Raw genomic sequence first — 14,969 nt, forward strand, 5'->3', positions numbered from 1 at the left:
AGTGTCTTTGCCTTTCCATTGTTGCTATCTTAACTTGTAATGTCTTTGTTTCGGATATAGGTGCTGCATGGACAACTTAAAAGATTGCCGGATCCCTTCATTGTATTGCTAGGTTTAATTACCATTCAATTTCTACGGGTTCTGTAATATTTTTTCCAATGCCTTGCGGTGATGTAATATTTAGTTAGTTTTTATAGTTCTTTCGCGCATTTTTTCTTTGGTGCTTGTGGTAAGTGAGGCAATCCGACGCAAATCAATGCTGCGTAAATATTCTCGAGTATCTAAATCACGAATTCCCATCCCTTAAACGGCCCAATTAAGCGAAATCACATATGTGCACCCGCAAAATCCTAAAGCGCATATTATGCCGGCATATAAACGGCAACTAAACAGGTGCGGCCCACTTACTTCTTGGGCCAGCCCATTTGATTTACGGTGGACCCCACACTCTAATTGGGCTGGCCCACTTGCTTTAAGGTGGACCCCACCCACTACTGGGCCGGCCCACTAATTAGTTGGGCCAGCCGATTTGCTTTTGTGGTGGACCCCACATACTAAACGGGCCGGCCCTTCAAGAGGAAAGTGGGACCCACCTGTGTTTTTGGCCCGGCCCACTATCTTGTTGGGCCGGCCCACTTGCAATATGGTGGACCCCACATACTTATTGGGCCGGCCCTTTAACAGGAAAGTGGGGCCCACCGGTGCTTTTGGCCCGGCCCACTATCTTGTTGGGCCGGCCCACTTGCTATATGGTGGTCCCACATGGTAAATGGGCCGGCCCTTTAATAGGAAGGTGGGACCCACCTGTGTTTTTGGCCCGGACCACTATCTTGTTGGGCCGGCCCACTTTCTATATGGTGGACCCCACATACCAAATGGCCGGCCCATTAACGGGAATGTGGGACCCACTGTGTTTTTGGCCGGCCCACTATCTTGTTGGGCCGGCCCACTTGCTATATGGTGGACCCCACGTACTAAATGGGCCGGCCCTTTAACGGGATAGTGGGACCCACCTGTGTTTTTGGCCCGGCCCGCTAGCTTGTTGGGCCGGCCCACTTGCTATATGGTGGACCCCACACACTAAATGGGCCGGCCTTTTAACAGGAAAGTGGGACCCACCTGTGTTTTTGGCCCGGCCCACTTGCTTCTTGGACCGGCCCAGTTGCTGTAAGGTGGACCCCACATGTTAAATGGGCCGGCCTTTTAACAGGAAAGTGGGACCCACCTGTGTTTTTGGCCCGGCCCACTTGCTTCTTGGGCCGGCCCAGTTGCTGTAAGGTGGACCCCACATGTTAAATGGGCCGGCCCATTTAAGTTTTGACCGATCAACATTAGAGGTTAGGCCGGCCCACGTAACTAATGGACCGGCCCGGCTATATAGTTGACCGGTCAAACTATGTCATCCGGCCGGCCCGCTTAAGACGTGGCGAGGCCTCGTGTGGGCCTACCATCTACCACGGGGTTTCAGCCGGTTAACGCCGTTAGCTGCCGATTAACGGCGTACGCCACGTGTCGGTTGCATGACGTCGGCGGTCAACGGGCTCCGAAAACACTTCCGCAACGGTCCGATTTTCCGTGGCGGAAGGGCGCCCAAGCGCGACGGACCGAAAAAATCGTCGTTGGACTTTGCATGACGCAGTTTCGACAACGGAACCCATATCGTCGGGTTAGGCCCATAGGCGACGAAAAATGCCCCTTAGTTGACGATTTTGGGACGTTGTCTATCAGAACTTTTCTTGTAGTGATAGCACTTTCATTTTCAGTACCACAGAAAGGTTCGTTCTCAACAATAGATATGTAAGATAAATCCAGAGAGAAATCATAATATTTATGGGAGATGTGGCAAATTTAGGATCAGGAGACAAATTATATCTAACAGCTCGTCTTGCAAGAAGACTTCTCATAGCACTTGCATCTATAGTAGCATGACATTCCTCAATGAAGTCATCATCAAGTTCAATATAAGTTTCATCAAGATCATCGCTAGGATTCCCCCTAGCTTGAGGTGACCTAGCAGGTGTAATAATATTTTCAGTATTTTCAATTTGTTTAGCTCTAGCAATTGTAGTATCTAGGAAAGGACCTAATGAACCACTCTTATCAAGCACAGTAGAAGAATCACCATAATCGTCAGGAGCATTATCAGATTCAGCAGAAGTAGTAGTAGCATGTGGTGGAGTAAGAAGCTTACTCATAACAGATGGCGAATCAAAAGCAACAGAGGTGTTTAGAGTTGTACCTCTTCTTGTAGTGGATGGCAATATAGGGAACTTCGATTCAGGAGCTTTCCCCATAACAAATAAATTGCAGCGAACAATATCACCTTCAAATGGGCTTGTAAATAAAGTTATGCTCCCAGGCAACGGCGCTAGAAAATTGTCTTGATGACCCACAGGTATAGGGGATTGCAACAGTCTTCGAGGGAAGTAAAACCCAAATTTATTAGACACAAGGGAAGCCAAAGAATATTTATAAGCTTTAACAAGTGAGTTGTCAGTTCACCTGCACCAGAAAATAGACTTGCTCGCAACAGTTTATCAGCAGTAACAGTTTTATAGCAGTGGTAGTAGTGAAGTAATAGTTGTAGCGAAATAAAAACAGTAGTAGCGATGATTGCAGTAGACAGCAGGATTAAAATACTGTAGGCATAGGGATGGATGAACGGGCGTTGCATGAATGAGAGAGTCCATGTAAAAGCAAGACATAGGCATTGCAAATAATAATGATAAAAGCATCCTAGCATAATATATCCATAGGCATGTGTTCCTATTTAGTCGTGCATGCTCACAATGAGAAACTTGCACGACATCTTTTGTCCTACCAGCCCGTTGCAGCGGGGCCTCTAGGGAAACTATAGGTAATTAAAGTACTCCTTTTAGTAGAGTACTGGAGCAAAGCATTAACACTCTGTGAACACACGTGATCCTCACATCGTAGCCATCCCCTCCGGTTATCCCAATTCTTGGTCACTTTGGGGCCTCGGGTTCCGGACAGCAATATGTGTATACAACTTGCAGATATGATCAAAAATAATAATTATCCTCAAGAATTAATAACATTTTCAGATCTGAGATCATGGCACTCGGGCCCAAAGTGACAAGCATTACGCATAGCAAGTTTCAACAATGTCAAAAATACTAACAACAGATATTAGGCACTATGCCCATAACAATCGTATAGCTATTACATGACCAATCTCATCCAATCTCTACCATCCCGTACAGCCTACAGCGGGGAATTACTCACACATGGATGGGGGAAACATGAATAGTTGATGGAGAGGCGTCGGTGATGGCGATGGCGATGATCTCCTCCAAATCCCCGTCCCGGCAGGGTGCCAGAACGGAACTTCTGGTCCCCGGATTGGGGTTTCTGGTGGCGGTGAAGCAGCGGAATTCTTCTGGAAAAATGTCGAACCCCCCTCGGTTTTCAGGTCCAGGGGCTTCTTATAGTGCGAAGGAGAGGTCAAAGGGGTGGCCGAGGCGGCCACACCACCCCTAGGCGCGGCCAAGCCTTGGCCCGCGCCTAGGGCAGGTGTGGGCCCCTCGTGGCCCCCCTCAGTCTCCTTCTGGCTCCGGAAGTCTTCAGGTGAAATATTGGGTTTTCTATATTTTCTGGGATTTTTCCTGAACGTTGGATTTTTGCACAAAAACGAGACACCAGAGCAATTCTGCTGAAAACAGCGTTAGTCCGTGTTAGTTGTAATCAAAACACACAAGATGGAGGGAAAACAACAGAAAAAATGTTTGGGAAAGTAGATACGTTTTGGACGTATCAGTGCCCCGCTCAGCAAGAAAACCACGCAACAGGTGGGAGATATACTCACCAACGGAGTCAGCCTGAAACACACGAATAGGCGTGGAAAACTGAGTATGGACCATGGCAGCAAAACACTTATATATCGAGATAACCTCGCTGCGAAAAGTCATAAAATAGATCCAGGTGTGGCTGGAGAAGTCATCGATAAAAATAACATAGTAGCGTTGCTACCCTTCGAAGCAAAGGGAGTTGGACCATACATCAGAATGAACCAAATCAAAAGGACGCTGAGAAACAGACTCACTAGTAGGACCTTCTGTTTACCAAGCCTACAACCCTAACAACCATGAAGCGAGACATCAACTAAGACAGGTCCAAGAATACCTCGACAAAGTAAATACGACAAGCGAGAACCACAAAGATGACCAAGACGATGATGCCACTGCTAAAAGGAGGAGGGAGTGGAAGCAGCAAGCACACGTACGTGGTGCAGTCGGTGAAGTGGTAGAAGAAGGAACATGAAGCCAGTCAAGCTCACAAAGTCCCTGGGAGTCACGGCACCAAGGGCCAGCCCCAACCAGTGCCCGAGTGTGAGTGTCCTGAACAGAACACGAATCAACATCAAGAATGACCCGACAACCAGAATCAGTGAACATGTCTTGCACCCTATATATACATCTTGTAAGCCGCCGGCTAGGGTTTATCAAATTATAAGATAACCTACGGCGTTTGTCAACACTCCGGATATAGTGAAGTATTTGCTGGCTCCCGTGGTTTTTTCCCTTTCTGTGTTGGAAGGGGTTTCCACATTAAATCTTGTGTCTCCGCTGTATTTTTTTATCGTTCTTCGTTATTTGCTTGTCGCGTTTATAACAGCAACATTATTGGGTGTGGGGGGGGGGGGACCGGCGCAAGCTAGACAAGTGCTTATGGAGTTATGCTATACAAACTCTTCTAGCTTGGCTTGCCCATGGTGCAAATTCTTGAATCCCATGCAGGGTTTTTGAAAAAAAAAATTGAGGGAAGCAGGGGTTGTTTATTAAGGTTTGAAAACTCCACCTAAGCCGATACGGCCTAGTTTTTTGTACATTTGTAGCAAAAATAAAAATATATGTAAATATATGTGGTTGCATGCTACTGTTTTTCGTCAGAAAAATTAAGCCCCAACACAAATTACTCTCATGACCTGTCTTGCACAATAAGATCATCACATCATATCGGTTGGACATTAATTGTTGGCCTTATTAGACAATTGTTCTTGCGAACGATTGCTTTGTGGTACAAATCATGTTTCTTAGTAAAATGCAAAGTTTTTTTCAACATCTAAGTACGTGGGTATTGACATAGCCAAGTTCAACACTGAAGAGGACGGTGTTGGACAAATATGTTCGATTTAGATAAAATTTTGGAGGTGGTTTATTGTTAGCTGAACTTTTTTTTTTTTTGAAAGGCCATTTTTGTCAACACGACATAAGACGGCATTGGCCCAAAATATTTGATTTATTTAAACTTTGGAGGTGGATTGATTTTAGCTGAACTTTTCCGAAAAGATCACCTTTTTTTGTCAATTTTGACGTTCTGTCGTGAAGCATGGCCACCTGTTTTGGACATTTACTCTATAGTCCTTTTCACGAGAGGACATATCCAAGCTCCAAATCCTCATTTGGCTGAACAGGGAGGACTTTCAGCATACAAAAGTCTTTTGTCTGCAATGCAGGTGGCGACCAATCAAGCAGGGGGCATGACCTATCTAATCTCTCTTTCTATTCCAGATTACCCTCTGGCTCCTGCCACAGTGAGATAGAACGGTCATTCTATCGGCTATGTAAGCCAGTGACTACTCAGTTTCCATTCCGTAAATACTTGATGTATGTACGACGTGTCCACTTCCTCTCTTTGATACGTGTGCTCCATGACACTGCTCGACTGGCATTGTCAAACATAACATATATAGCTTGACCACTTGACCAGCCATCTAGATGCTCCAAACCCACATAACATATTAACACCGGTAGTGATATCTACCATATATACAGTCGGTTTTAGGTTAATACGGAGCAGATGAAATAACATTGTATGAATCTTATCATGTTCTACCATGCGACCGATGCATTTTTCTCGGTGTCAACACGTAATGTGACGAAACATGATGAAACAACAACGTATGAATCGTAAATCAGGAAAACAATGGATGAAAAACTTATTAACATTGGTAGTGATATCCAAAACATATGTATAGTTGGTTTTAGGTTAAGACGGAGAACATGAAATAACACCATATGAATCATATTATGTTTGACACGGCTGCCATGCGACCCATTTTTCTCCGTGACAATCCGCAATGTGGCGAAACGTGATGAAACAACGTCGTACGAATCGTAAAGCAGAAAATCAATGGACGAAGCATGCCTATCGAGGGTGCACGCTAGGATCGCCACGTGCCAATGCAACCGGCAACCGAAAGATATGAAATAAAGATCGCGTATCGCCACCTACCGCGCCGCATATCGACCTTCTCCGCCCTAACTAATATGGCTATATCTTATTTATTCGCGAAAAATATGGCTATATCTATCTGATATCCATCCATCCATCCATCCAGAGGCCAGATGTGGTGGATGCATGCATGTCATATATATCTGTGGTCGTCTGGTCACCCTGTACGTGCAAGCTACTCAAATTAATCATGGTGTACATTGATTTGGCCTCTCTAATAAGCACCTGATCAATGGCGACAATCTCACATGCTGATATGGTGTATCTCGGGAAGGATCGCCTCTATCTATCTATGATCTATCCAGCCGTCCGTACTGGCTAGAATCCATCTCTTGCAGCCTGTGCCTTCCCCCTGGCCCCTGGCCGGAGCAGCGATATATAAAGCGTACGTGCAGGTGCGGCACCTGGGCAAACCATCCATCAGGTGAGACTTGAGAGTGAGGGGTAGGGTAGCTACCAGGAGGCGAGACGGACATGCCGAAGCTTCAGAGGTACAGAGGCGTGAGGCAGAGGCACTGGGGTGCCTGGGTCTCCGAGATCCGCCACCCGCTCATGTACGCCCTCAACGCCACTCTTACTCTCTCTGTGACATATATATAGTTTCTGTACTTGTGTCTCTGTCTGTGCAGTTATCTGTCGTACACAGAGATGACCAATGGTCTGATGCATGTGTATACTGGTGTTATGTTTCTATTGCTGTGTAGCAGGAAGGCGAGGGTCTGGCTGGGCACGTTCCAGACGGCGGAGGACGCGGCGCGGGCCTACGACGAGGCGGCGCGGCTCATAAGCGGGCCGGGGGCGCGCACCAACTTCCCCAACAACGGCACCGGCGGCGGCAGCATCTCCCCGAGCCTGCGCGCCAAGCTGGAGAAATGCTTCATGTCGACGTCGCCGGCGCCGGCGGTGAATGACGAGGCCGAGGCGGCAAGGAACGGACACGGAGTGGGCCGACGTAACAACGAGGACGTCCGCGGCGCCAACAGCTTCGCTGCCGACGAGGACGAGGACTACATCGAGGAGATGATCAGGGAGATGACCCACTACGGCTCCGTGGAGATCGTCCCCTCCTCCGCCTGCTCCTGCTCCAGCTCCATGCTCTAGGTAGCTAGCCAGTAGCCAACCATTTAGCTTGTCTTCGTTGTCGTCGTCGTCGTCGTCGTCATCCATTGTCTCTCGAGTTGTTTTGTTATTGTTAGGCTAGGCGTGTCTCGTTCCGTTATAGTATCCTCCATGGTCGATCAGCCGTCGGCAGTGGCATTGTTGCACCGACCGGCCCAGCCGGGGACCCCTTCTCCTGGGATCGCGCTGTGTGCTCACAACGGGGAAGGGGACCGGGGATCTTTCAGGATAAGGGGTCTCGATTTGGGTCATGATGTGAGAACTCTGCCGCGCTCTGTCGCGTAGCAGCGTGCTTGCTTGGCGTCTGGCCATACTATCTTTTTCTTTCATCAGAAATATCTTTGCTCTGCAAACTATATATACTGTACAAGATATTCAGGTACGAGCAGTGTGCTAGCTATAGATTGATGTGACGCATGGCTACTATGCATCCTCATGTTCGAATCCACTGAATCGTCCTCGCCCTTCCATCTTGAGATGCAGATATATAGATTCAGTAGCTCTCATAATACTATATCGCAGTACGTCACCAACGAAAAGACAGTAGGGATGTATCAGTCACTCCATGGATAAGCAACATCAGCAGAAGAGTTTGACCCATACGAGTCGACCGCCACAGAACAAAGGAGCGACACGAGAGCCATCCCCGTATGAACATGGCATGCGTCATCAGATAGAAATGAACTGACGCAAGACCAATATAGAATGTTTTACAAGACACGAGCAAGAACACATACATAACAGTTGGTAGCAATGCTTGTGTGATAAATGCAAGCATAATACAATCAAGTAATAATCAAACACTTGTTTTTCCGTCCTCACAAACTACCCATAATACAAATCACACTTGGATGAAACGAAAAGGAAAATCAGCTACTGATCCTAGTAATCACAACAACTAGATCGTGATAAGTGGTCAGCCAGTGTGAAGCCTAAAATAATACAATACAACATCGATACAAGCGTGGGTGCACGTTATCTGAGATACATCAATGGGGCACTAGCTCTAGTTAACCTAGGTATCATACCGCCCTTCGGGCCACTAATATTAGTACTGGGCAATATGGCACACACCAGGTGCTTCTGCTCTCATCTTACACTAGTTCCTCCGAGCAGCCCTTTTCCGTCCTCTCCGAAGAGGTTTTGGGGCAACCTTCACTGGCTCCTCCGAATGGTTTTCAGCGCCGTTTTCAACCGAATTACCATCCACAGGTTTCTCTGAATCCTTTATTGTGCCGTTTTTATCAACACAATTACCATCTGCAGCAGCATCAGTTGTGGAGTTGATAAGCTCGTTAATATCAGGAAGCACCGCACTGCTCGAGTTGGTGCAGCCAGGATTATCATCGCGCGAGGATTCTACCCCTGAGTTACCATCTGACCGATCCAGAATACTGCACACAAAGAGCCAGTTAATGGTGCACGTCAAAATAGAAACTACAACAAATAGTGACAGAATATAAAAAGATTAGTACATATCACATTACCCGTTAGCAGAAGTTCTATTGGTTGACCCACTTAAACTGGTCTGCACTTTTTTCTTTAGGGCACGTAAACTAATCTCGGTCTGGGGGGCAGCATCTTTCGGTCTTGATTCTAGAATAATTCCACAATCAGTAAGCCATCAGAAGCATGCATAGTAGCTATTTCAGACAATAATCGCGAAAACACGATCAAAACTATATGGTATATTCTGCTCTAGCTCTACACGTCCAGCCATTTTGGACAAGACAATTCAACATGCATTCTACTCCCTCCGGCCAGAATTAAGTGACGCAGCAGCTCTTGTACTAGACATAGTATATGGCTGCACAGTTAAATTGGGTGGAGGGACAAAAAGAAGCACTCAAAAAATTGGTATCATGATACTGGAAGTAATTTGATACTGACAATAAAACAAGTATCATGATTGTTGACCAATATTTGGCATACCAGCAGTCACATGTTTGCCTACATGATGACTAAAAGCGGCAGTGCAAAATTAGTAATCTAGTACTCCGTATCATGATACTGAAAGTAATTTGACCATAGATGACTAAAAGACAACTCCAGCAATATACTGACAATAAAACTAGTATCAGGATTATTCACCAGTGTTTAGAATACCAAGAGTCACATGCTTGCCTACATGATGACTAAAAGCTGTCATCAGCTAGACGATGCTATCGCTCTAAGGCAAGTTCACACCCAAACAAAATCAATCTGATTGATTGAACAATGGAAAAAAAATGCATTTGCACACAGCTTGCAAGATTTATGTCAGCAAGGGATATCTCTACAAACCTGAGGTTGAGTTCATAAGCGATTCTTCGCGAATTTCAGGTTCTGCAGGGACAGAATTAACATCTCCACTGCGTTCAGCAACGTCTTTCGCAGCACTGTGACAATTCAACAGGGTTAAAACATAGAGCAGCATTTCTTGAATACCACAAATCTGTGTTAATAAGTGCGTCTAGCTGACCTTGTGAGAGGCATATGGTTCCCCTGTGGTACGTCATCTACACCAAGCATGCCATTCAAAGAAGACATTAGGCCACGGTATTCACAAAATTGGGGAATTGTGACACTTCAAACATGGTTAGCAAACTGAACAGAAAGTCACAAATGAAGAAAAAAAATAGCAAAGAGAAAATAATCTACCAGGATGAACTTTGGATGCAGGGTGGCTTTCTTGGACAAGATTACTGTCCTTCCGCGCAGGGTCCACATAGTCAACAGTACCCTTAAGATTAAAACAAGTATCTCATAAACATAATTTATTATTTATACTTTGCGAAAGGTACTGTAGAACAATGATTTGCCAGATTATGTTTATAACAACTAAACATCTATGCTTTACCGGTGTCTCTAAATAACTGTGATGAAAATTGTTATAACTTTTCCAATTTTAGTATGAAATTCCAATTGCTATGTGACAACTGACAAGAAAATACAGCGAGATCGACACATGTTAAACTGATCCCAGATGTACAAAAACTGAAACACTATCATACAGGCAGAATCATAACTCACATCGTTCCCATCTTTAGTTGGTGCAACAGGTAAAGAGCACTCAGTGGCTGGTTCTGCTGCAGCAGCTTTATCAGAACCTGATTACATGTCATAAATTAGTCGTTTGCAGCCAACAGGTGCAAACTCCTGAATATCGAAGTATGCAACCTGAGTGATTTGGTGCCATAAAAAGCTCATGTGTGTAAAGAAGTGTTCACCTTTACAACTCTGTACAGGTCTAATTTCCTCACGAGTACCCGGCGAGAACAAAGACAAATCATTGTCAAACAAACTGGAAGTAGAACCATGGAGCCTGGATTTAGAAGATTCTAAAATAGTTTCAGAAGACTTCATGCGATCTCTTCGCAATTCTTCCAAGTTTTCCCTGAAGTTGGCGCTGGAAAAGAAGTCTTCCTCGGTGTTGAACTTCACAGAATAAAATACTTATAAGTGAAAACACAAGTATAGCTGAGACTATACAAGCACAGGCAAAATAATTCAATAATAGGAAAAAAACACATCAATGTGCAACTGACAAAATTCCATGCTAACATCAATTATTTTATCAAATACAGTCACTTTGTTCTATTTCAAAATTAATCTTTTATCAAATCCAGTTACTATTGATACCTACAGGCTACAGTACATAGCATACGGAGCAACTTGTTTACAGAGATTGGCAGCTATTTAGTGAAATACGATCTAGAGCAGTTAAGACTATAGAATATCAATCAGCACAAACAGTATAGCAGCAATTACAGAGTTCATACTCGTATAGAAAAAACTTCAAAAATCCATCAAGATCAAGGGAATGACGTTATTCGAAATTAAGAATCACTCAACAAATGATCAAAATTACTAGGCTGGTGACCTGGTATTACCATTTATCTAATATGTTAAATTACCTTTGCAGGCGAGGACAGCTTAGACTTCCTTTCATAAACATTAATATGTACTCCACCAGAGGGTGATGTTTTAAACTTCCGACTGCCTAATAAAGGGGACTGCCATGGGGGCAATGACTGCATGTATGACTTTGCAACATCAACAGGAGAACCCTTGTCATCTTCGATGGGCTGCATGAGATGCCAAACCATTATGGTAAGCAACAATAGAAGCAACCAAGATAAACATTCAACCATGCCAATCACCTACACCTTAAAGGCTATAACAGTAGGAAAGGAAAATTACATTGGGACTCACAGACTTGAACATTTCAGTGTTCAATGTGCAAGGTCCGTGATTCTCAGCCATTGTGCCTAATCCCTGCCTTTTCTCTTCCAACCATTTCTTTGCTTCCATAACTGCTGCATTGCATAGCTCAGGTGATGCTTGCAAAGGAGAGCGAGGAGAAAAGTACCCAGGTCCAATACTAGAAAATGGGCCTGATTCAGGGAAATCTCTATTGTGATTCAAGGAACGCCAAGCTCCTGTAAAATCATGGCCAGCACCTGATTTTCTTCTTGGAATTTCATTTGGCGTTCCATTCTCATAGGTTTCAGGAAATGTTGAATCTGTAACTCGCGATTGTAACAGCTTTACCATCTTATCACATTCGTCCCTGAAACAATGAATAGTGATAATTAAGAGGGAAAGTAGCACGTCCAACGAAGATTAATCTAGAAATCAAGTTGCAAACTTTCTGTGTCTACCGCATATAAACAACCGAAATATCTCATTTACAAATAATATGCATAACAGTTAACTAAGTCAGCATTGTGCTTCGGACTAGATCATTTTCTTAGACTTGCACTTCTAAGAGAGCCTATCATATCCGGTAGTAACATTAGAAGACCTTGGTCCTTCCTTTGATTCAAATTAAGAATCCGGTAGTATATGTCGCTACAGTTCATTATTGAACATTACAAGATCAACGTCAGTTTTGATCAACAAAACATAAATTAGACTAGATTCTTTTACCACCAATTCTAATTCATAGTGGCTGTCCAGAAAATAATGGACTATACATGTCAGAACGTGTAAAACAGAACAATATAATCCATTACCTTGAAAATGATTCCTTCATAACCATTTGCTCAATGGCGAGCTTTGACTCACTGTAACGAGCTGCTGCTCCATTACTATTATGGATATCTTCATTTCCATCTGCACAGGTGCTTCACATTAACACATTTATAACATATCTAAGCATAACTCAACTGGTGCAAAGCTGATAATGATAGCAATTGTGAGGAGACATCAAACAATCAACAAGAGAAGAGATGATCAGAAGCAATTGAGGACAAAGTTTTACAAGTAAAACGAAATTATATGAAGTAGGACAGCATTCTTAGTATTCGATAACGGATCAAGCTTACAGGGAAGCAACATATATTAACGCCCCCACCGCTACTGTTTACCTAGCTCAAAAGGTCGTCCAACTGACCAGTTAATCGGCCCATTAATCCCTGCTAAGAGGTTCACCCATTAGTCAATTAACTGGCCGATTAACCTATTAATTCTATACTCGCCAGCCAACCGAGCAGTTACCGGTTAATAATTTTCCTCAACATTGACTGTTAAACAATTGAACAAATTGCGCACCATATCTGAACACAAGATTGAGCATTTTTCTAACCACAACAGAACTACCTACTTGAACTCGCATATTCATCCAAATAGATCCAAAGTTGTATATCCCACTCAAACACCATTCAGGTCTAATTGGAACTCACCAATGAGCTACGTTCAGAAAGCCAAATCATGGAACTGAGGCTCCAGGTAGTGATAATGTTCAGCGTCAATTGTTAAATACCACAAGTCAACTCAAGTATTTATACCCCACAACTAAAACTGGGACTCGGTTCCCCTTTTCCCATTGGTCAACCTAAAAAAGAGCCCAATGGGCATATTGGTTAGCCCAAAATTTATTTAGGTCCAAAGATTTGATTCGTCTGTTCCAAGGGTTAGCCGCACCAGGGCACCAGGCACAACGCTCCCGATTCCCCACCGACCGCCCGCACCTCCGACAAGCCACCTGCTCGCCCCTCCCCTCCGCCGGCGGCTTCCACAACAGCGACATCACCGGCAGGCAGCATCGCGAAGGTGCCAGCCTCCTTCGTCTCTACATCCTGCTTCACCGCAACAATGGACTACAACGGCGGCTGCAGCTTTCACCGGTGAAACTACAGGCGCTTCTCCGGCCATCCTTCCCGACGCCAACGACCAGCTCAGGTAAATGGCCACTTTTTCTTCCTCTCTTTTACCTGAGGTGGCAATCGATCCATGCGGGGCCACCTCAGCTACAATTCATTTTGGGCAGCATGATGTTCTGTTCCGAAGATTGAAATAAATGTGACACGCAATATTCAGTTCTCTACCCTACACCTCACTGATAAGAAGTTTTGTGTATGTGGCCATGCCAATTTCATGCATAGATGCCTACATCCCCATTTACTTTTCCCTGTAACCTTTGCTTGTGTTTTGCGATATACAACTGGGAGATAATCTGGACGTATCCATTTGTGTCCTAAATCCTAATTAGTTTGTTCGGTCGCACACACAAAAAGTGTGAACTCGAGAGGACATGTGCTGCAGCTGACTGAATTTGCGAAAACACTCTACTTCTGCCATTGCTTGTGTGCATATTCTGCCATTGTTTCTAGAAAGAAAGAAAAAAAGGTGAATTTCGCTTGGTTTTTATTCCCTCTGTAGCTACCAGCCTAGCACACTTTCATTAACATTTTGCATACCATTACATAATGTTAAAAGGATGGTTTGATCCTAAATAACCAACGGCTGGCCATTTAAACCCTAGCAACCTAACCCGTTTACAGAAAGTGGTTGAGTAGGTTCGAACCAATCCCATGTTGACCCACGACCAAGATTTGGGCAACTCAAATTTTCGAATTCGTGGCTGTTTATCCCCACAATTCCACTTAGCGAGACAAAATCGTTACTTGGACACGCTCGAAACCTCGACATTCACTATTTTGCCAGCACTTCGCGACGAGTTCCACATGGTAGCAACAGGAATTTGGGAGAACGAAATCGAAACCCTAGAGCAAATCGAGACTTGGAAGGGGGAGAGGGTTGAGGTAACTGACCTTGGCTCGGCTCGGAGCTGTCCTCCTCCTCGTCCTCCTCTTCGGAGAGCTGCTCCTCGGAGGAGGAGGAGAAGAGGACGGTGGACAGGACCCTCTTGGCCCCGGACACGAAGGTGGAGAGCCACCCGCCGGGGCTGGCCCCCTCCGGCTCGAGGCGGCGGCGCTTGGCCCGGCCGGGCCCGGATCCGGATCCGTCGCTGTCCTCGCCGTCGTCCTCCGGCGATCGCCGGCGGCGGGCGCCGAAGAGGGTCGCCATGGATGGATGGGGGAGCGGGTCGTGTGCCGTACTGGAAACGTGAGGACGCGATTTCTGGACGCGATGGGCGGAAACTGCTACGGCCACTGGCTTGCCGGAGCGCCGCCGGATGACACGCGGGCCCACCTCCTGCGCTGGCCCGCCGAGCAGCGACTGCGACGGCGAGAGCGACTCGTCGTCGCTTGTCGCCTAGGGCTTTTTGACGGTGGAATTAAATGGGACAAACTTTATCGGCTGTGCCTGTCAAGTTCCCATTAACTGCTAACTAATGGCTATTTAATAGTTGTGCACGGCAGGTTTTA

At 45.3% G+C, this 14,969-nt stretch overlaps 1 protein-coding gene across 1 annotated transcript; it reads right to left on the reverse strand.

The window, feature by feature from the left end:
* Positions 1-8,118: 8,118 nt before the first annotated feature.
* On the reverse strand, positions 8,119-14,671 carry LOC124678113. Its single transcript, XM_047214036.1, has 11 exons — positions 14,412-14,671; positions 12,372-12,471; positions 11,569-11,926; positions 11,271-11,441; positions 10,584-10,791; positions 10,387-10,463; positions 10,015-10,096; positions 9,836-9,872; positions 9,658-9,752; positions 8,862-8,970; positions 8,119-8,768 (listed from the first exon to the last, which is right to left on the reverse strand). Exons 1-11 carry the CDS (start codon positions 14,665-14,667, stop codon positions 8,474-8,476), a joined length of 1,788 nt encoding a protein of 595 aa, XP_047069992.1. The 5' UTR covers positions 14,668-14,671; the 3' UTR covers positions 8,119-8,473.
* Positions 14,672-14,969: the final 298 nt, after the last annotated feature.

The sequence above is a fragment of the Lolium rigidum genome, chromosome 7 (assembly GCF_022539505.1).
Source record: "Lolium rigidum isolate FL_2022 chromosome 7, APGP_CSIRO_Lrig_0.1, whole genome shotgun sequence".
Lineage (NCBI taxonomy): Eukaryota > Viridiplantae > Streptophyta > Magnoliopsida > Poales > Poaceae > Lolium > Lolium rigidum.

Bases quoted from the DNA above. Each gene is read 5' to 3' on its own strand.
- LOC124678113 (XM_047214036.1), bottom strand. From the start codon at position 14,667: ATGGCGACCCTCTTCGGCGCCCGCCGCCGGCGATCGCCGGAGGACGAC. The intron at 10,792-11,270 runs GTAATTTAACAT...TATTCTGTGAAG, and splicing joins AGCTGTCCTCGCCTGCAAAG to TTCAACACCGAGGAAGACTT. The intron at 9,873-10,014 runs GTAGATTATTTT...TGCTTGGTGTAG, and splicing joins TGCATCCAAAGTTCATCCTG to ATGACGTACCACAGGGGAAC.